Source organism: Talpa europaea, assembly GCF_964194135.1.
Source record: "Talpa europaea genome assembly, chromosome: 1".
Lineage (NCBI taxonomy): Eukaryota > Metazoa > Chordata > Mammalia > Eulipotyphla > Talpidae > Talpa > Talpa europaea.
The window spans coordinates 59366382-59390361 of record NC_140073.1 but is presented as its reverse complement, the minus strand read 5'-3'; the positions used below and the strand labels follow the sequence as shown (position 1 = coordinate 59390361).

At 38.4% G+C, this 23980-nt stretch overlaps 1 protein-coding gene across 2 annotated transcripts in view; it reads left to right on the top strand.

Annotated features, from left to right (window-relative positions):
• The window catches only part of GRM5 (glutamate metabotropic receptor 5), a gene marked incomplete at its 3' end in the record, with an annotated part of 525768 nt that overhangs the window by 180419 nt on the left and 321369 nt on the right, over positions 1 to 23980 (top strand). For both annotated transcript variants that reach the window (XM_084253023.1, XM_084253022.1), the window contains exon 2: positions 19916 to 20165. In XM_084253023.1, coding sequence (XP_084109149.1) covers positions 19916 to 20165 — 250 coding nt within the window. The remainder of the gene's footprint in view (positions 1 to 19915; positions 20166 to 23980) is intronic.

The window sequence follows — 23980 nt, the reverse complement described above, 5'->3', positions numbered from 1 at the left end:
CAGGAGGCCCTACAGCAGCACTGGGATGCCAGTTACACTGGCTGCCGGGAAGGCTGCCACTGGGAACACACCATGCTGGCCTGGTGCTCCTAGGGCCTTCCTTCCATGGCTCATGCCAGGTGTGGGTAAACCTCACTACTGCAACCTCTGCATGCATTGTGGCAATGTGGCAAGAAAACCACTGCCACCACTAGCATCTCCTCTGTCACTCTAGGACAAGTGATTATCAACATTAGTGTTGATGATGGATCCTGCGGTCCTGAATGATGCCTGATGGCGGTCACCGGGAGTGTGGTGTATGCGTACTTAAGTGGATACACCTGGGCTGAGACTGGGCTTATAAGGTCGCCAACACGGGGAACCAGCAGACAGAATGGGCCAGCAGGAAGAAATCAGAAAGAGAATTAAAAAGAGAACAGAGAGAAAGAGCACCAGAGAGAACTCCAGAGAGCCCAGAAAACATGAAGACTCGCCGGGGGCTGGGGGTCCCGCCAGCCTCCTGGCCCCCCGGCACCCCTGCCTGACATGTACCTGGTGAAAGCTCAATAAAAGCCTGAAAAGCCACTGAGGGCTCGAGGGCTATCTCCTCATTCACCCATCTGCTCGGATCATAGAGATCCTGCACTGCGCCCTTCCTGCTGCTACACTGTCAGAGCAGCCTGCAGGCTGCCCTCAGGTAGGCGCTGAGGTGGCATTGTCTCAGTCAAGCCACCATGTCCCACAGCTTACACCAGGGATGTGGTCCATCATGCCCCACAACCAGTCCGTACCAGACAGATTCTACCTATATTTCTAAGGCCCTTGTTGGAAACTGGACAAATTTCATGTCTAAATCAAGAGGGATGAATTTTTTATTTGACTTAAAGCATGGCCATTGTCATTGATTATTTTTTCCCACAGTTGATTTATACTTTCATGAGCCCATGAATCAACTTTGTCTTAAATCCTAATTAATTTCTATTAATTATTCCTAAAACTGACTCACCTTTTAAATGAAAAATTAGGACCAGAGAGCACTCTGGTTTCAGGGATTTCTCCCAGCCAGAAGTGTTCTTCCAGAGCTTGAGTAGAATCAAAGATGTCCTGAGAGACAGAGAGTAAATTACACAGGCAGCCTCCATATGCTTTGGAGAATAACTTGCTACTCCTTTGTCTTAGGTAATCCCAAATGGCATAGTATACTCTAGTATCCCAAAGGTATGATTAAAACATTAGAGTGTGGGGAAAAGAGTGTAATAGAGTGAAAACAGTCAACAATCAGTATTGTCTTGGGATTCCATCAGCAGCAAAAAGAGGACAAGTGAATTGGACCATGAGTGATTTTATTAAAACACTTTGTAAATCCAATCAAGATTCTTTAGCTTTTAAATTCCCTGTTGACAGAGGTTATATCTACTGTAATTTGCTTCATGAGGTGCCTATATAGGCAAACAAGATAGGGATTATGTTTTGAAAAAGTACTAAATTGTTACTTTGTAGTAATACTACTGAATACTTAGTGTTCCACTTTATATAATGAACAAAGTTAGTTTTAAATTTATGGAAGAATATTCCAAAACAGTCAAATTAACATCTACCAGTTGTTTAGCTGGAGATATAAATTGGAAGTTGTAGATATTAACTGAAGCATTTAGAGTAAAGGAAACAACATAAAGAGATTTTCTGTTAAGAAGAACAGGTCATCGACAGTTATGGCAAACCAGCACTTCAAGAAAAAAAAAAAAAACTTAGAGAAAACAAATTTACAAAATTGTGTGTGATTAATAATGCTGAGGTCATTTGAGCCTTTTTTTCTGTGCTAGACTCTGTTAAAAGCATTTCACATGCAAACCTACTTTCATTGTCATAACAACTCTTCAAGAATTTCATAGATGAGGAAACAAAGATTTGGAGAAGTTAACTGATTTGCCAAAACAACAAAATTCATAAATAAAATAACGAAGATTTGAACCCACACTTGGTAATTCAAGTGAGATACTAATACAGTCTAAGTTTAGACTCATCTTTAAGACCTGTTTTGTAAATGCCCATAAGGAATTAAAAAAAAAAAAAAAGGTAAGGCATCTCAACAGGAACTAACTTAGAATTCTGGAGTGTCCATTTGGTGTCAGACATTGGGGTGGTGGGTGTTCTACTACATATGTTATTTAAAAACTTGCAACTTGAAGATCTTTAAATAACTGTGTAGGTTCACATATGTAGGGAATTGCAGATAAATAATCTCAGTCTGCATAAAAGTCACTGTCATTTCAAAATTCCATGATGATTCTGAAAAAATTATAATAGTTTTCATCTTGTTTAAGGATTTCTGTACCTTTGGTGACTCTAAGTTATAATCAGCTGCAGAGGTCTATTAACTTGCTGGGTTGCTATAAGAAATAACCATTCACTGGGTGGCTAATCCAATAGAAATTTACTTCCCCCCAGTTTTGGAGGCCAGCAGTCTAAGATCAATGAGTTAACATGACTTGTTCCTTTTTTTTTTTTTTTAAGATTTTATTTATTTATTTATACAAGCACTGGGTATAGTCAAAAGCGCTGGAGGCGGGAGGGTGAGAGAATTCACCAGAGCCAGAGCGGGGAACAGAACAAGCAGATTGACGAAATACACTGCTGAGGGGAGCAGCAGGCACAGCAGGAGAGGTCTGTCCGGGCAAGTGGGACCCTCACAGGTGGCCAGGGATCGAACCGGCACTGCAGAGGCTGTGGGCAGCTGTGCAGCCCAGCGCTCAACCACTGTGCCACCGAGGAGGCCCATGACTTGTTCCTTTTAAGACTGCCACCTTGGTTTGGGGACAGTCATCTCCCCACATGTGTTCTGTGTACGTCAGTTTTCTAATCTCTTCTTTTTTTTTTTTTTTAAGATTTATTTATACAAGCACTGGGTGCAGTCAGAAGCACGGGAGGGTGAGAGGATTCACTAGAGCCAGAGCGGGGAACAGAACAGACAGACTGACAAAATACACTGCTGAGGGGAACAGTGGGCGAGGCAGGAAAGGTCTGCCACACCATGTGGGACCCTCACCGGCAGCCTGGGATCGAACCAGCGCTGCAGAGGCTGTGGGCAGCTTCACAGCATGGCGCTCAACCACTGCACCACCAGGGGAGGCCCTCTAATCTCTTCTATAAAGCTTAGTGAACCAGGGCCCACCCATACATCTCATTGTGCCTTAATTATCTCATCAAAGATCCTGTTTCTAAATATAGTAACATTTTGACAACTGGGAATTAGGATTTCAACTTGAAATTTGGGGGGCACACAGCTCAGCCCTTAACAATGACAAGGAACTCTCTGGAACATAATTTAACTGAACAGCTTATATAGGAACTGTCACCACTTCTGAGTCACCATCACTTCTCACCTTGTTAAATTCTTATGTTTCCTGTGGATTTGCTCATCTAACCTCATATGAAGTAATGTTTTACCAGTGTTTTGTTTTAAAATACTGCATAGTAAATTTCCAAAAATCATCATTTACTTTGTAATCCATGTGAATGCCAGTCCTCTCTAAGTTGTATTACAAAGTGGACCTGCATGCTATCATGCCTGTGTTTCCCTCATCACCTTACTATTCCATCCCTTGTCACTTATAACCTTTGTAATAATAATGTGTATTGCTTTTCTCTGGACTACCATTCCATTCTCTCATCTCATGTCCAATGTACTCTTTCTCAAGTACATTTCATAGCACATTCTGTGCCCTCTTGAGCCCATTCCATTTTGTCTCTACATGTCAAGAGGCCATCCCAGACTCTTTCTGGTCCTCCCACCATATAGCCTATGGTGAAAAGGCTGGATTCATATTTTAAATGAAAAAATATATTTTGTTTTTAGAAGTTATATATATATGCATATATATGTTTAATGAGGTAACATTGATTTGCAATGCATGCCCACCAGCAAGGCATTCACAGTCCATCCACATGGCCCATTCACTGTACTCAAGAAACACACTGGATCTTCACCACACATGATTCCACACAGCCTGTGCTGATTCTGCCTGATCCATCTGAAGTTCAAAATCCATCCCTTCTTCAAGACCCAATTTCAGTTCTACTTAATGTGCAGACATTTTTCCTGTCACATCTAATCTGATGTGATATAGTCTCATTCCAACAGAAACTTTCACCTTTACTGTATTGGACCTTTTTAAAAAAAGAATTTCTGGTGCAGTTAATGTAACTTCATTGGCCCTTTTGAGGGCCTGGAATAACTGGAGAAAAACATCAAATTTTCAATAGCATATTAGTAACAGTCATTAAAATTTAAATCATATAATCTGTAGTTTAATAAATTATTATTTTTAATTTATATATATTTACATGTTTTTTTTTAATTTCTGTACAACGTGTGCATTTTCATCTTGATTATAGCCCCCATAAAATTCCTACTACCCATTCACCTGTGAACTATCACCATGGTCCCTTGTGCTCTTCTAATGCTTGTTTTGATCCTACTCCCTTCTCCCTCCCTGTAGTATGTCTCTGATATATAGTTGCCTGTTGATTTTGATTTTTACCTTATAATTAGTTTTTTTTCCTGAACTCTTATTTGGATCCTCTATATTCCTGCTACAGGCATATGAAAAAAATGCTTAATAATTAATTTAAAAGAAAAATATCAGCAAACTCTAATTAAAACAAATTGCTATTAATCAGTGATCCACATTTTACAGTTTTCTATGCTCCTTTGTCTCTTTGTATTTAATCGTATCCAGATGGTCAATGTACTATTATTAGTGTAGTACTGTGAATTCATGGTCAGTAGTATCATATTGGTGGCTTGAAATTAGCAATGGGAATATTTACACTCTTGAAATTGGCACACTAAATATCAGGACTGGATTTTTATGTTGGACTGGAAAAAGTGATGGGAGAATTCTAACAATTCAAATTCAACTTTAAAGTTATGTCAAGTTTGTAGTCATCATAATATAGCATAAAACATGATGAGATACCCTTCCAGTTTCAAAGTTATATTTTGATTCAGCCAAGAATAATTGAAACAATGATTTGCATCATTGTTGGCTAGCAAAATTTTTTAAAAGATTTATTTATTTATTTATACAAGAACCAGGGTACAGGCCAGATGTGTGGGAAAGTGAGAGGATTCACCAGAGACAGAGTGGGGAACAGAAAATGTTTTTTTTTTTTTTTGAGATTTATTTTATTTATACAAGAACCTGGTTACAGGCCAGATGTGTGGGAGGGTGAGAGGATTCAGCAGAGACAGATTTGGTGTGATTGTTAATGGAGTCGTTTACTTAATTTCTACCTCTTGTACCTCATTGTTTGCATAAAGGAAGACAACTGATTTTTTTGTGTACTGATTTTATAACCTACTGCTATACTAAACTTATTTATTATTTCAGATAATTTTCAGTAGAACTTCAGGGCTTTCTATGTATATTTTCATGCTGTCTACAAATGATGATAGCTTAACTTCTTTTCTAACTTGGATTCCTCACATATATTTCTGTTGCCTAACTATTCTACCTGTGACTTCTAATACATTTTTTAAAAGATTTATTTATCTATGCATATAAGAACTGGGGTACAGGCCAGAGGTGTGGGGGGGTGACAGGATTCACAGAGACAGAGTGGGGAACAGAACAGGCAGACTGACTGAAATACACTGCTGAGGGGAGCAGTGGGCAAGTCAGGAGAGGTCTGCTGCACCATGTGGGTAACTACCTGGCTGTGGATCAAACTCCTGCTGCAGAGGCTGCGGACAGATTCATAGGTTGCATCTTAACCCCTTGTGCCACCAGGGAGGCCCTACAATACATTTTGAATAGTAGTGGTGACAGTGGACATTCTTGTCTTATACCACGGCTTAGTGGAAAACAATTCAGTTTTTTACCATTGAGTATGATGTTAACTATGAGTTTGTTGTGTAAGTTTTTTATTATGTTGCAATGTTACCTTTATTACCACTTTTTTGAAGATTTTCATCATAAATGGATGTTGTATGTTATCAAATGTTTTCTCAGCATCTAGTGATATAAAATATATGTGTGTAGGTATATATATATATATATATGTATATATATATATATTATTTTCTGTTTCTTTCCTTTCCATTTCTGTTTCTATTCCTGCCCTTATGTTGATTGATATTTGGATGTTGAACCATCCCTGTGCTCCTGGTAGGAATCCTGCTTGATCCTTTATTTATTTATTTTTAAGAAGAGAAAGTACATTCATTTTTTTTTTTTTTAATTTATGCAAGCGCTGGGTACAGTCAGAAGCACAGGAGGGTGAGAGAATTCACCAGAGCCAGAGCGGGGAGCAGAGCAGGCAGAAGGACCGAAGTACACTGCTGAAGGGAGCAGCGGGCACGGCAGGAGAGGTCTGCGTGCCATGTGGGACCCTCCTCCGGTGGCCGGTGAGCAGCCGGGGATCGGACCGGCGTTGCAGAGGCTGCGGTCAGCTTCGCAACCCAGCGCTCAACCGCTGCGACACCGGGAAGGCCCCTGCTTGATCCTTTAAATGCATTATTGGAATTGGTTTACTAAGATTTTATTGATGATTTTTGCATTTAGTTCATCAGGAAAATCAGTATGTAGTTTTCTTTTTGTTGCCTTCATTTGGCTTTGTTATTAAAGAAATGTTGGCCTTGTAAAATATATTTGGAAGTGTTCATTCCTTTCTCAATTTTTTTTTTTTTGAAAGAGTTTGAACAGGAAAAGTAGTAGTTCATCTTTGAAGGTTTGATAGAACTCACTTGTGAAGATATCTTGTACTGGACTTCTGTTTTGCAGGAGAATTTTGATTACAGTTTCAATTCCCTTTCTTGTGATTGATTTGTTTTGGATAACTATTTCTTCCCTGTTCATTCTCAGATGATTTATGTAGTTCTAGGCTTTTGTTCATCTCTTGTAGATTATTGAATGCTAGCGTGTACACATTCACTGCAGTCTCTACACTGAATTTTTGCAGTGTCTGTTATTATTTCTCATTTTCATTCTTGTTCCTGTTCACTGCGTTTCCCATCTTTATTCTTATTTTCCCCAAAGATTTATTTATTTATGCATACAAGAATTAGGGTATAGGCCAGAGGTGTGGGGGATAAGATGATTCACAGAAACAGAGTGGGGAACAGAATGGGCAGATCAACTGAAATACTCTGCTGAGGGGAGCAGCAGGGAGACAGGAGAGGTCTGCTTCGCCATGTGGGAAGCTCCCTGGCCAAGGGTCAAACTCATGCTGCTGTAGCTCCAGACAGCTTCATAGGTTGCGTCTTAACCCCTTGCACCACCAGGGAGGCCCAAACCCTCCTCCCCTTTATTCTTTTTTTTTTTAATAATAAATTTTATTTTTATATTCCCCCATACAACTGCAAAAGCCCCATTCTAACCCCAATCCCTCCCCTCCCGGCCCCCACCCCCCAAAAAGTGTCTCTGGTTCATAGTTTTTTGTTGATTTTGATTTTCACTTTCTTATAGTTATTCATTTTCCTGATCCCTTATTTAAGTTTTCTAGATTCCTGCTATGAGTGAGAACATCTGGTATTTTTCTTTTTCTTTTTGGCTTATTTCGCTGAGCATGATCCCTTCCAGCGCCATCCATGTTGCTGCAAATTGCATGTGTTTATCTTTTTTGAATGCTGAGTAATATTCCATGGTATATATGTACCACATCTTCTTGATCCAGTCATCTATTTTTGGGCATTTGGGCTGTTTCCAAAGCTTAGCTATTGTAAATAGTGCTGCTATAAACATAGGGGTGCAGGTGTTCTTTGGAATTGATGTTTCTGTGTCCTTTGGGTAAATACCTAGGAGTGGAATTGCTGGATCATATGGAAGCTCTATGTTTAGTAGGTCCAGAAATCTCCACACAGCTCTCCATAGTGGCTGGACCAGTTTGCACTCCCACCAACAGTGCAGGAGAGTTCCTTTTTCTCCACAACCTCGCCAACATTTGTTGTTGCTAGTTTTTTTAATATGTGCCATTCTCACTGGTGTAAGATGGACTACATCAAATTAAAGAGCTTCTGCACAGCAAAAGAGACAATAACAAAAACAAAGAGAAACCCCACCAACTGGGAGAACATTTTCGCACCCAACACTAATGATAAAGGACTGATCACAAAAATCTGCAAAGAGCTGATGAGACTCAACAACAACAAAGAAAATAACCCAGTCAAAAAATGGGCAGAAGAGCTAAAAAGAAACTTCTCTGAAGAGGAAATGCAAATGGCCAACAGACATTTGAAAAAATGTTCAACATCACTTGTAATCAGGGAAATGCAAATCCCCTTTATTCTTAATGAGTCTTACTAGAGATTCATATATACTGTTTATTTTTTGAAATAAACCAACTTTTGTATTCATTAATCTTTTTTATTGTCATTTAGATTTTTATTTCATTTTTTTCCTGTATTCTTCTGACTTTTGGTTTTGTTACTTTTTATAGTTCCTTAAAATGAAAGAGATTATTTATTTGAGCTCTTTATTATTTCTTGATGCGGGGCTGTATGCATGCTGTATACTTCCTGCTTAATACCAATTTTGCTATGTCCCATAAGTTCTGAAGGTTGTTTCCTCAGTGTCATTTTTCTTGAGGTATTTTTCTTTGATTTAATCATCAACCGAGCAATTTTTCAGTGGTGTGTTTTGCTGTTTCCATGCAATAAATAATTCCCCTGCTTTCTTTCTGTAATTGATTTCTAGTTTCATATCTTTATTGTAAGAAAAGATGCTGAATATGATTTCAATTCTTATAATAAGTAGGATAAACTTTTTTACTCCCTTTTTCATTTGTAGATGTAAGTGGTATAATACCTAATCTTGACATTTTTATTCTTAACATTATTTATCCTAGTTACTCTGAACCTTACAATATTTTCCTGGTAATTGATTCCATTTCCTGACTCCTCCCTACAACAAAATTAAAGTAACACTTTATACTGATTCTTTCTTCTTGTAGGCTTATGCATATTCTATTTTAATTAAATATGTATGAATAAATTTTAAAATATAATTAAAATTACCAGACATCATTTCATTATTTGAGGGGGAAACAGAAAGAGCAAAATGGTATCATAGAAAAAGTCAGCATCTCATATGTCCAATTAGAAATAATCTCTTCTTCCTTTAAATTCTATCATCTTCCTCCTATCCACTGTTTTGTAGCATTATGGTGTGTGTATTTTTACGTGTGTGTATGTGTGTTATTTCACTGTATCTATATGAATATTTTATATGTAGAGAAACATATAAAATAATGCCAATCATATAATAATGTCAAACATAGATGTTTTAATTGCAGTTGTTTCTATGTGCATTAGTATTATATTAGTGTTTTATATATATTAGCTTTATTTATTCACCTCATCCCCTTATTATTTTTATCATTCATTTCAATAAGGGTTTGGATATTGACTGGACTGAAAACTACTCCTCTTAAACACATTACAACTGAGGCCTATGAAAACTACCAGCCATTAATAAAACTGGTAAACTGGGCCTCCCTGGTGGCACAGGCAGTTGAGCACAGCACTGTGAAGCTGTCTGCAGCCTGTGCAGTGTTGGTTTGTCCTGGCCGGCAGGCGAGAATCCCACATGGTGCAGCAGACCTCTTCTGTCTTGCCCGCTGCTCCCCTCAGCAGTGTACTTCAGTCAGTCTGCCTGTTCTGTTCCCCATTCTGTCTCTGGTGAATCCTCTCAACCCCCCGATCTCTGGTCTGTACCCCGGTTTTTGTAGAAATAAATCTTTTAAAAATAAATAAAACTAGTAAACTAGGGCAGACTTCCACTAACCACCCTTATTTTCCACCCAGATTAATATTTTTTTAGTTACATTTACAGGATAAAAAAGGTTAAAATTCTTTGTAATTGTTATACTATACAAATCAATGATGGAAGTAGATCTAAAATATTACCAATATTTTAAAATAATACCAAATATTCTAGCATTCAAAGGAATGCTAGAATTTTATTGGTGAGACAAATTGCAAAAGAACTTATGTGGTTGGACCTGCAGGAGTTAAAGTCTTAATGCTATCAAGCTATCTCCAGCTACTGCGGTGTGAGTTCGATCCCACGCCAGGGAGCTGACTCACATGGGCAGCAGACCTCTCCCTCAACCACAGCTCCCCTCAGCAGTGTATATCAGTAGATCCACCTGTTCTTCTCCCCACTCTGTATCTGATGTATCTTCTCACCTTCTGCACCTCTGACCTATACCCTATTTCTTGCATGCATAAATGAATAGAAAATAAATCTTAAAAAATTATATGGGTTCTCAAAGGCCATGCTGGCGATAAGTTTTAAAATAATATTTCAAACTCAAGTTCCTCATTCTATCCACATTTACTTGGATAGAGTTTACTGTTTACTACCCTGTGCTGGTCTTCATTATTAGATCTGATCTTCTCCAGATCAGACCTTTTGGATCACAATCGATGCAGAGTAGATCCAATAGCATAGATGCTTTGCAGAGTTATTTAGGAAAAATTATTAAACCTTGAGTGTATTATATTAAGTGAAATATCAGGCAGAGAAAGACAAAAAACGTACAATAGCACTTTTGTGTATGATTTAAAAAGCTGAACTCATCGAAATAAGGAGTAGATTGATGGATACCAGTCTGGAGGTCGGGGCAGGGGAAAAGTCAGTGGCATGCATAGATGTTGGTTAAAGGGTAAAAATTTCCATTCAAAAGATAAATAAATTATTGAGATCTGATATCCAATATGATGAGCATATTTAATAATACTATACTGTACACTTGAAAGTTATAAGATAGTAGATATTATTTCAGTACTCTCTAATAAAGATATGATAGCCATCTGTGTAACTTCAAAAAATGGTTAAAAGAAAAAGTTGAGATTGTTTTACTTATTAAGTTTATTTTATTTTTTAATATTTTATTTTATATAACTCTTACATCATTTTTCATTTTTGCACAATGTATGCATTTTCATTTTGGTTATATTCCCCATATAATTGCACCCCCCTTTATTTTTGACCCTAATCCTTCCTCTCCCCATCCCCCCCCACCCCTGTAGTGTGTCTCTGGTTTAGAGTTGCTTGTTGATTTTGATTTTTACTTTGTATTGATTAGTCTTTTTCCTGGTCTCTTATTTAGGTTTTCTAAATTCCTGCTATGAGTGAGACCATCCGGTATTTTTCTTTTTCTTTCTGACTTATTTCGCTGAGCAGGATCCCTTCCAGCTCCATCCATGTTGCCGCAAATTGCATGTATTTATCTTTTTGAATGCTGAGTAATATTCCATGGTGTATATGTACCACATCTTCTTGATCCAGTCATCTATTTTTGGGCATTTGGGTTGTAATCTGCACCCCTATGTTTATAGCTGCACAATTTACAATAGCTATGCTATGGAAACAACCCAAATGAAATTATTTTTTTAAATATGTAACCCATTACATCCAAAATGTTATCATTTCAAGATGTAATCAATATTATTACAACATTAATAGAATATTTTACATCATTTCTTAATACTGAGAGGGAATCATATTTTGTATTGTTAATTGAAAGATTATCTCAGTTTGAAACAGACACATATCAAGTGCTCAACAGCCACATGTGAGTGGTGGCTACCATTTTGGACAGCACAAGTCTAAACAATAAATGACATTCAGTCCATTTCAGAACATAATGTGATTAACCCATTCCTGAACAAAGATAAGAATTTTGAAACACCAAGATAGCCATTGTGCCGCATTTTGATTCTTTGTACTCATTTCTAATTCCTATAGTATCTGATGGTATAGGCAGATATTTCCAAGCTGAGTCCCTTTTCTCAGTACTGTGGGAGTTCTTCTAGAGGGAATCTGGGAACCACAAATCACAATGAACATCTTTATTTGTGAAGGTGGCAGCAGGCTAATGAGCTACTGCCAAAGTTGCTTCTTTTTAGCAGAAGTTGTCAAGCTTAACCAGCTTTGGCTGTACTGCAGAGCCTTTTCTGCCTTCAGCTGGTGATGGGAGAAAATCTGGATTGTCATAATATTCAGTTAGAATTGAGGATCAGCGGTGACTACTGAGGTAAAATACAGTCAAAATAAATAAATCACTGACCCACTTGATTCATTGACACATAGGTCCATACGGAGGTTTGTCTTTTTTCTGGAAATGGAATCACTCCTAATGGAACATACACCATAGACTTCAACTGTGAAGTTGACAATTTACAGAGAATGCAAAAGAAAGTTGAATTCTGGAGAGTTCAAGTAGGAATCTAGGTCATAGCTTCTGTCTCAACTTTTCATTTTCCTCTAGGAAAAATACCCAGAAAAAGAAACAAGTCAAAAGTCAAAACCTCTAATAAACTGAAAAGATTAGTAGTTTTATTTTTTTTCACTTTGCAAATCAGTATAGCTTCAAATTCAGCTATAACAAGGTAATAGTTAAAATAATGCTAAATTTTAACATTGAAATTATGCTTTAACTTCTTTTTGTCCCACTGAAGTTATTCCTCCTTCCTAGGAAAGATTTAGAAAAATAATTAATAATAAATGATATGGTATGCCCTTTTCTAAAAGCCCCCTTACTGTACAAACTTTTTTATATAGAAAAGCTATAATTATACATTGTATATTTTGTAGGATGACTTTGATATTTAAACACTCATTCTCAGAAGTGATGCGGGTTGTGTCATTTACTGTCAAATCATATATTTCTATATTGTTAGTAAAAAGGTAAACCACACATTTGTTAAATATACATGTTTGCTGAGATTAATTTAACTAGCTAGTATCTGTACTAGTTTCCAATAAAGACTTTAATGGTGGTTAAGTGCCTTTAAATAATTATGGTTTTACTTAATTGAGCAATCCTCATTCACTGCTTTCCAAGTAATAATATTCTATAGGAAAAAAATTCAGGCTCTGAAATTTGACAAATGAAGATTGAAATTCCAGCTCTTCCATTCACTACTTAGCAAGTATTTAACACACACTCTCAGCATGAACACTTCACTTATAAATTAGGGAAATAATGATTACATCACGGGGTGCTTGATTCAAATAATTAACAATAACAATACTACTACTAATAATAATTCATTTAGAATGACCATACAATACTTGGCAGAAATTATTAACCTTTACTAATTAATCACACAATCTAGACAAAAGTTTTTGATTGATGATAATAAAATCTATCATGTGTTGAGCACTTACTCTGTCCCATATCCTGTACTAAGCACTTTAACTAAGGTATCTTTGTCCAAAAATAAACAACTGGGCCTCCCCGATGGCGCAGCGGTTGAGCGCTGGGTTGCGAAGCTTCCTGCAGCCTCTGTGGTGCCAGTTCGATCCCTGGCTGCTCCCCGGCCACCAGAGGAGGGTCCCGCATGCCACGCAGACCTCTCCTGCCACCCGCTGTTCTCCTTAGAAGTGTGCTTCGGACTTTCTGCCTGCTCTGCTCCCTGCTCTGGCTCAGGTGAATTCTCTCACTGTCCTGCGCTTCTGACTGTACCCAGTGCTTGTATAAATAAATAAATAAATGAATGAATGAATAAATAAACACATCTTTTTTTAATAAATAAAAATAAACAACCAAAACCTCTCTTTTGATTTCCACTTTCTTTTTCAGTACCATCGTATATCTTTGCTCCTCTTCACTACGAAGTATATTATTCATTCACAGTCTTCTCTGTATGACTTCTGCTATGTGATACCAAAATCAGTGGATTGTTTTTCACTAAGATTGTTACTGTAGTTAATTCACACAGTTAAAGTATAAAGACAATAAAAATAATTTGTTATCTGGGTTTCCACAAAAAATCACTTTCTTGGTTTCTCGTCTTTGTTGTCTGTCAGTTTTTCTTTCTAAGTTAATGCATATATATTTGAATTCCATAAAATAAAGTCACTGTTCGCTCCCCGTTTCATACTACCCATTCATTTAGTAGTGTTATCACATATCCTGCAGTGATCTCAAAGAATTCCAGCTTGGACTTCTATTCTGTGAACCACAGTGTACTTTTTTAGGTTCAAATATAGCATTTTTATCTGGATGTTTCACAGCAATTTCAAAATAAGTCTAAAATTTGATATTTGATCTTTTCTTTTTCTACATTTGATTTTCTGTCAGTTTTGTCTTTCAGTTAGTTCAACCAATTATATGAACAAAGTTCATGGAAAATTAGATATCACAATTTTTCATTCCATTAGAACAGAACCAAAAATAGCATTCCAACTGTTTATACTAGACATCTGTGATACTTATGACTTACATGTACCTTTGCTCTTCAGATCAAACATCTTGGGCTTTGTTCTGAGAAAATCATAATTCTCCCTACTAGTTTCCTTATTCTTTAGTCTAATGTTCAGCATTAATACTATCTGTTCCAATATTTGTTTCAGATCATCTAGAAGAGATCAACTTAACTGCCCAAAATATTTTTTTGTAATCACAATAGGTGTAACTAATTATATTCAGACCAGATAATTTTTTTTTGTTCTAGATTTTTTTCCATTTTACATGTTAAATATAATCTACACAATACCCACATATTAGATAGTGTTATTTCTAATTTTGAGAAGAAAAAGCTGAGTTTTAAATGTTATATAATCTAGAACTGAGATCTTTCTGGTAACTTAATGTTCTATCTCCATAAACTTCTATGTAAGTTGTGTATCAACAACAAACCAACCCCCCTCACTGGCAAAAAAAAAAAAAAAAAAAGTTAAAAAAAAAGTTGCTAGGACATGGATGGCGCTGGAAGGGATCATGCTCAGTGAAATAAACCAGAAAGAAAAAGAAAAATACCGGATGGTCTCACTCATAGCAGGAATCTAGAAAACTTAAATAAGGGACCAGGAAAATGAATATAAGAAAGTGAAAATCAAAATCAACAAAAAACTATGAACCAGAGACACTTTTTGGGCGGCAGGAGGGGAAGGATTGGGGTCAGAATGGGGCGTTTGCAATTGTATGGGGGAATATAAAAATAAAATTTAATATTAAAAAAATAATAATAAAAAAAAGATCAGTGGGAAAGAATCTTTTGTATTATATTCATGTAAAGGCGCTTAGACAGAAAAATAAATAAATAAATAAATAAATTCCACTTCCATCAAAAAAAAAAAAAAAAAAAGTTGCTAGGAAAGGCATTGTAAAGTCCAGACTGGGCACAGTGCAGGTTTTCTGATCCCATGCAGACCGGGTAAAGGAAGAGTCAGAGTCCTCAGTAGTTTTGCAGGTTTTTTTATTTGGGGTTCACCAGGCATATGGCAGGCAGGGGTGCTGGGGGCCTGGGAGGCTGGCAGGCCTCCCAGCCCCCACTAAGTCTTCACTCTATCTGGGCTCTCTGGCGTTCTCTGCTTCTGCTTCGGGCTTCTTCTCTTTCGGCTTCTGCTGCTACTGCTGCTGCTGCTGGCGTCCCCCCATGACGCTGCCCTTAAAAGCACAGTCTTAGCTCAGCTGAATCCCATCTACCTATGCCCACACCCTACTCCAGGTGCCCGCCATCAGGCATGCATTCAGGACAAGGATCCATCATCTATCCTGATGGCGGAAGGGCAGAAAAGCCTGATATTTTCTTTACCCTACAGTCCACCCCCTCAGGGTTTTCTGCCATACAGTCTATACATATATATATATATATATATATATATATATACAATTTTCTAAGCAAACAAACAATGCAGCCATGGCCCACAAAAACAAATACATCAAATATAACAAAATACAATATAACAAAATACAACAGAACACAAATAAGTCCAGTCAGGGCACCAACCTAGTGCAAAAGACAATTATTGGTACCAGCAGATGAGCCACCAAATCTGCTGCCGAAGGCACTGCTCATACAAGGGAGGGGAACCACTCACGGCATCTACTATATCACACCAGGAGCTGTCAGGCTTCCCGGCCTCTGGCTGTAGTTTCGGCTACAAGTCACACACAGCATCCACCCCCAGGATGCACTAGCTCTGGGATTGGCAATTTTATTCTGTTGGGGGTAATCGCCAACCCTCAGGATTTCTGTCTGCAGTCGCTCCAACACTCGGCCTTCACAGCCACCAGTGCGACTCACAGACCCCTGCACTCAAGCCAACCCGCTGCACAATCACATGGGTCGGGGATCCAAACTCTGCATTCGGCTTGGGCTCCACCCCACGCCACATTCCCCACCGTCCCCCAAGGACTGGTTCCTCAGCTCCTCACCCTCACTCAAGAATGAGCAGGGCATCACCCACAGGTGATTTTATGAGACTCACAGTTCTTCAGCATACCCAGGCTGCTTAACAGCCGCTTAGGGCTTCTCAACTTAGCATCAGTACCAGCTTTTGCCTTCTTAGTTGGCTTTTCTCCTCCACCTGGCTGCTGGGCATAACAGGCTGCTTTTGGCCATCTAGGCCCACTGGCCACCCCTAGATTCCCATCTCCTGGGATTTACAAACAAAACTGTTCCACCCCCCGGGCCCCAAAACATATCAACCTGCAAGGTCCTCCGCCTTCTGGCGGGACAGCCAGTCCAAGTTCATCAGTTCATCAGTTGAAGTCCATTGGCCTCTCCCTGCTTCAGCAACGGCTTGCTGCCTCAGGGTTCATTGGCTGGTCGTTTCCGGTGTCGTCGGCTGGTTCTCTCGGGCGTCTCCTTCACGCCAGGTCTTGTCCTGTAGCTCGTGGACGTTGTCCACCTTCTGTGCCGCCATGGTGCCTCCAGCATTATCACAGGCAGTCTGTTCTCCTTAGCCCCTCCAAGTCTTCGGAGGGCTCCAATACCCGTCTACATGGATCCTGCCGACTTACGCCAACTGTAAGGGCAGGACTGGCCACAGTGCAGGTTTTCTGATCCCATGCAGACCAGGTAAAGGAAGAGTCAGAGTCCTCAGTAGTTTTGCAGGTTTTTTTATTTGGGGTTCACCAGGCATATGGCAGGTAGGGGTGCTGGGGGGCCGGGAGGCTGGCATGCCTCCCAGCCCCCAGCAAGTCTTCACTCTATCTGGGCTCTCTGCCTGCTGCTGCTGCTGCTGCTGCTGCTGCTGCTGCTGCTGCTGCTGCTGCTGCTGCTGCTGCTGCTGCTGCTGCTGCTGCTGCTTCTGGCGTCCCCCCGTGACGCCGGCCTTAAAAGCACAGTCTTAGCTCAGCTGAATCCCATCTACCTATGCCCACACCCTACTCCAGGTGCCGGCCTTCACGCATGCATTCAGGACAAGGATCCATCATCTATCCTGATGGCGGAAGGGCAGAAAAGCCTGATATTTTCTTTACCCTACAGGCATTAAATATCAAGAATGAATCAGATAAGTTTTTCTTGTTTAATTGTAAACCTAATGTAGGGTAAGGAAAAATATCAGGCTTTTCTGCCCTCCCGCCATCAGGATAGATGAGGGAACCCTGTGATCCTGAATGCATGCCTAATGGCGGCACCTGAACTGGGTACACCTGCACTAAGACTGTGCTTTGAAGGGCGGCGTCACAGGGTCGCCAGAAGCCGAGAAACAGCAGCAGCAGCCGAAAGAGAAGAAGCCTGAAGCAGAAGCAGAGAACGCCAGAGAGCCCAGAGAGAGTGCGGATTTGCTGGGGCCTGGGAGGACTGCCAGCCTCCCGGCCCCCCAGCACCCCTGCCTGCCATATGCCTGGTGAACCCCAATAAAAGACCTGCAAAAAAACACTGAGGACTCTGACTCCTCTTTTACCCAGTCTGCATGGGATCAGAAAACCTGCACTGTGTCCTGTCCTGCCTTTACACCTATTAAGAATTTTTATTGTTGCCATTGCATTTAATAAGTACCTAATTTAAAATTATTTGTGCAAGTGTCTGTCATTAACTAAAGCTTTATGTGAAAACAAATTGGTAGAAAAATAGAGTTGCCTAAACATAAATCAATGAATAATAGATTACTCAGATTGGGCAGCTCTTTCTGCCCGCTTGTGTCTATGCAAGTGTCCTTTATTCTTCTATCCCATGCCTAATAAACCTGCTCCTTAAATATGAAAAAAAAAAAGATTACTCAGATTGGTATAAAATTAGTAATTTAGACCCTTTGAACATTTTTCAATGAAAGCCCTTTTATCTTTGTTAATTGAAAAATAACTACTTGCCCAACTTCCATCATCATAGAGGCTTCTTCCTTTAATTACAGAGCAGAAGAAAAGGTGATCCAGCAGTGTTCTTGGCTCAGACTAAAGTGGGTTTACTCTACTCTACCCTTCACAGTTTATTTATGACGGTATCACTACACGAAAATCCTCAGTCTATGGATCTCATATAAAGGCACCTATGCTATTGTGGAACACATAAAGGGCCAGGGATAAGCAGATTTATTATCAAACCAAGACACTGTCACTACTTGTAAATGTCAATTTTTGTTTTATCAGCTATGATGGAAAGATAATATCACCTTCATCACCAAATTGGTGTAAGTAGCAATTAGCTAATTTATTTGGACTGCTTTGCCACAATCAAAATACTATCATTTAAGTTATCTCCATTAAGGTCATACAGTGAAACCTATGAAATTTAATCCTTTGTATTCCCTTATTCATTTGAGATTTACTCCCCCAGATACAATTCCAATTCCTAGATATAGTTGATTGTTATACAGTGATAGCCTTATAATACTCACAGCTTGGCTGTTTTGTAATCATCTCCTATATTCTTTAAATAAATCCCACACAATTTTTTGAAAACTCAAAAATGAGGTGGCTTTGATTTAAAGAATCTCAAATGGTCCAAAATATCTAAAATTAAAACACCATAACCTTTAAATGGGAAAGAGAAATACAGATATATTTGGGATTTTTAGTCTTTTAACAGTTAGCCATAGGGGGCCTCCCCAGTGGCGCAGCAGTTGAGTGCTGGACTGTGAAGCTGCACTCATCCTCTGAAGTGCCTGTTTGATCCTGGGCCACAGGCGAGGGTCCCACATGGCACGACAGACCTCTCCTGCCCCGCCCGCTGCTCCCCACAGCAGTGTACTTCATTGGTCTGCCTATTCTGCTCCCCGCTCTGGCTCTGGTGAATTCTGTCACCCTCCTGCACTTCTGACTGTACCCAGTCCTTGTATAAATAAATAAATTAATTAAAAAAAAAAGAGTTAGCCGTAGGATATTGGGGGGTCAGAATCTGATTCTTATACAGAACTGGGAATATAGTGCAGCCCTCTACTCATTAATTGTGGAAGTCTGAGTAACTGCCTCTCTATTAACTTACTATACATTGGAGGCCATAGTATATAACTAAGCCTATTATTGTGAGCATTAAATAAGATCACATACCTAAAAGTCTTTGTACACATCCTGGCATATAGTTGGTTCTCAATATTGATCTCCATTTTCCATCAATTTTAAAAGATCACCATCAGTTCTAAGTTCCCTATACCACTAATTTCCCTATGGTTATATAGAATAAAAATCTGAATGTTTTTCATAAGCGTATATGATCTGTGAGAAAAGTAAAATCTCAATCAAGGATTATTTCTGTCAATGGACAGTTTTTAGAGCATAATGCATATATGTATAATGTAATTTTATTATAAATGGCCCAAAATGAGCAAGTCGATGAAATAGCAAACACTCATTAAAGGCTCCACATTCCAAGTCCAACACTACTCAGTGACCTTCATGCCTCTAATTAATTTTTTTTTTAAGATTTTTACTTTACGTATACAAAAGTTGGGGCACAGGTCAGATGCATGGGAGGGTGAGAGGATTCACCAGAGACAGAGTGGGGAACAGAAGAGGCAGACCCACTGAAATACACTGCAGAAGGGAGCAGAGGGCGAGACAGGAGAGGTCTGCTGCACCATGTAGGATTCTCGCCAGCCGGCCGGGATCAAACCCATGCTGCAGAGGCTGCGGACAGCTTCACAACTCTGTGCTCAACCTCCTGCACCACCAGGGAGGTGCATACCTCTAATTCTAATTGTGCCCAGTTATTCCTTTCATTTCACCACATCCCATTCTCTATGTTTTCACACAGGCAACTATGGAGAAAGTGGGATGGAAGCTTTCAAAGATATGTCAGCCAAGGAGGGGATTTGCATCGCTCACTCATATAAAATCTACAGCAATGCTGGGGAACAGAGCTTTGACAAACTTCTGAAGAAGCTCAGGAGTCACCTGCCGAAGGCCCGGGTGGTAGCCTGCTTCTGTGAGGGAATGACGGTGAGAGGTTTGCTGATGGCCATGAGGCGCCTGGGGCTAGCAGGAGAGTTTCTACTTCTGGGCAGGTGAGTGACAATGAGAAATTTCACATGTCGTTAATGCCAGGAGTAATAAAGGGTATCATTGTTGTGCATGATGCTCTGGAAGCTTAATCTGTGTAGTGGAAACATAGCTTAAATATGACCACCAGAACCTGGAAATAATCACGGAAAAGAAGTTAAATATGCCAAGTACTGATAGAGAGGAATCAGCACAGATGATGCTGAATCCATAAGTCCTCAATGAAAAAATGACTGTAAGAAATTAGATATTTAAATATTTACACAATTTCCTTGGGAAGTTAACATAATCCTAATTTGCTGTTGTTTTAGAAATTGTTTTTGAGAATGGCTACATATGCATGTAAAGTGAAGAACTGCTTTTGTTTTTAGAACTCATTTTTAAAACATTGGAAAACCATCTCATTATTTTCTATTACAAGTGTGTTATTGCATTTCCTGATTGCCCACATTATTGCCAGACAAGTTTCTAATAGATTAACTTCTACAGGGATAAACTTCAATTATCTGATTGGCACAACTCAGCTCATTCCCTGTTGATGCCTATTAGTCAGGATTCTCCAGAGAAATAATAGTAGGGGATGGGGGAGGGGAGTGGGGAGAGAGAGAGAGAGACCCAGGAGAACCAGCAAGATAGTTCTGATGTGAAAGCTTCAGACTTGAGACTTAGAGTATTCAATGTTTCAATTCAAATCTCAAGGCCAAAAAATAAGGTCAAAGTTCCCAGTTAAGTAGCCATGCAGACACCCTCTTTCTCAGGTCTTCAGTTGATTGGATTAGACCCACCCACATTAGAGAAAGAAACCTACATCACTCTGTCTAGGGATCAAATGTTATCCTCATACAGAAACACATTCACAGATTTACCCAGAATAATGCCTGGCCAAATGTTTGCTACTCCATGGCCCTCTCAAGCTGTCACATCAAATTACTATCACAATAAGAATACATCATATGTTGATAGTGTAAATGCTGTGTACTGCTACGGACCTTTAAAAAGTCATTGTTATCACCTGTCTTTTCTTAGTAGGCAGCCAATTTAAAAACTAAGGAAAACTTTGAGAACAATGACATTTTTCTCAATATTTCTGTCTAAAAGTAAAGACAAACTCAGTTTTTATCAGCTTTTGATGGTTCATTAAAGAAAACATGCTTCCTCTGTTTTCCAAATGCTTAACAGATCTTCTGGGGCCCAACTTAGCTCTGGCTCCATTTTATGATAGCCAATTTATATACTAAATTATTTCTGCCTGATCTGATGGCAGTAGATTGATGAGACTGTTTTAGTAGGAGACAACTATCCTTCATGAAAAATGATATTGAGTGAGGTTCTGTTTTCCTTGATGTCATACATTTTGTCTAAAATAATCCCTAGTTGTCAGGAGTGATGTATCAGTTAGTTTCATATAACCCAGAAACATTCCCAATATCAATATCCTTAAATTCAAAAGGGCAGTGTTACCACTCGAGTAAAAAGGAGCTGGTTTTAAATAGTTCTGTTTTTCTGATAAGTGACAAGGGATTCTCTAGTTCCTACCTACTGCTTTGCCAACATTAATAAAATAAACCAGAAGCATTTGTTTCTCAGTCATACAATTAATCAACAAATGCATGTTTTTGATCACAGTTACAAAACAAAAATGGATTGGTACTTACTAAACTAAACACTTTCCATTTATATTTTTACTGTTAGCAGCATCACACAGTCAAAATTCAATATTTTGTATATTGTTTAAATTATTCTGTCTATGCTATTTGTAAGACAATATCTCCAAATCTTTTTATTTATGAAAATAATAGATTTATAACCTTTAGGTTTCTAAACCCTTGCATTGATTGACTAATAATTCAACTTTTACTTGAGAAAGAATTTATAAATATTTGATAAATTTTGTTAGAAAAAAATTTTTCTAACTTTGAATTTTAAAATTTTCCACCACTGGGAAAATTCTTTGAAAGTAATAGTGATATTTTTCCCCCAAACATTTGGCAACAGACAATATTTGGCAATAACGCAGTCCCTTTCATCTTCTCTTTGAAACACCCCTATTGTTTCATTCCTACTTTTGATATGTCATGATACTGAAATGACACTATAGGTGTTAATAAAACCATTTATCAGGACAATTTGTAGAATCATTTGTCAAATTATATGTGTCCATTACTATATTGCATTACAATGCTTGGGATACATCAGTGACAATACAGCAAATAATCACTACCTTCATAGACCCTACAAGTGGTGTTATTAGAAGATTTTAATCAGTGCTATGACTAAAAAATCCAAAAAAGCAACTTTCATATTGGGTACCATTATCATCTCTATTTTATAGACAAGGGTTCTAGGACTCAACATATATTGAATAATGGTGATCCATTATTGGACAAGGCTACATAGACAAATATAATGAAGGCACATTTAAAAATAAGCCTGTGCAACTCTGCAGATTGAGTATTTGTGTTTTACTGCTTTTAAGTAAGATTAAAGTGTTTGCTTTTTTCATAAAAAATAGAGGTATAGTGTAGTGAGCAAAAACTAAAATTTAATAGTTGTAGTAGAAAATTTAGTACGTATACTCATTTTCATTTTACAAGTGAGGAAACTGTTACCCCAATAGTTTGGATGACATGGTCATGGTCCCAAAAGAGTTCAGTGACCATAACTAAGATAACTGTTGGTCAAAGACTTTCACCCAGCACCATATCTCATGACCTGTGCCATGAGCCAGTAGAATGTTAGAATGATGGAGACTTGGTCCCTTGGTCTTCTCATTTGTGCTGTGGGTAATTTGTTTTCTAATTCCCAGTAGAAACATTCCTCTCAGGTGCCTGAGATATTCTTGCTTAGCACTTTGACCCTGACAGTAGAATGGAATCAGGACTCTGAATAGTAGTGAGATTTTTAATGGGGATTAATTTTCTAGAATGTTTAGATACAGTGTTTTACTCTTTGAAATGGGAACTATTCATTGAGATATGTAATCTAAAAGTGTGAAGCCTTTGGGAACAAGAACCAAGTTTTAGCAAATAATTTTTTAAATTGTCTTAACTTGCCTAAGATTAACTTATCATAACTAAAATTACTTACCTATTTGAATTAATAATTCATGTCCTTCAATGTGATGGTTGTTAACAGACTACAAGGGGGGGATATACTTAAATTTCAAAAGTATCTGGGAATTATAACCGATATTTTTTTATTGGGAGGTTATTCTACACAAATATTTTTCAAAATGGAAATGGTCAGAACTTGCTTTAATAAGTGTCTTTGTGGCTAGAATTACACATTGCTGTTTTAGTAAAATAACAATAATAGATGTGACCAAGAAGGAGGCACGTCACATGTCACCAGAGTATTTATTCTATTTGAAAACAAGTGTACTTATCATCTACTTGGTCATTCAGAGTCATTTTATTGTAATATGGAAAAATAAGGTATTCTCACTGAATTCCTGTCATTTTATTGAGTCCCCTGAGTCAAGGAGGAGGGAATATAAAGTCTGAAGGAGAGGTATAGAACAGGAGAGGAGATGGTGAGAGGAGATGAGAGGAGACAGAAAAACACAGTGATTTAATGCTCTAAGCAATACTGGGTAGGCCATGTTTTAGATACCTTTGAGTTTAGTATTGGTGTCCCCACTTATTAAGGGGAAAATTGAGACTCAGAGGCTAAATGTCTAGAGGAAATCATACTAGTTTTTATTTTAATGGCCAATCCAAGTATCGCAGAATGAGGACTTTATAAACAAATGTTAAGAAACATTTATGCTTATATTGTTTTAGACTATCCTTTTTTAAAATTAAGTACATCTAGTAATGCC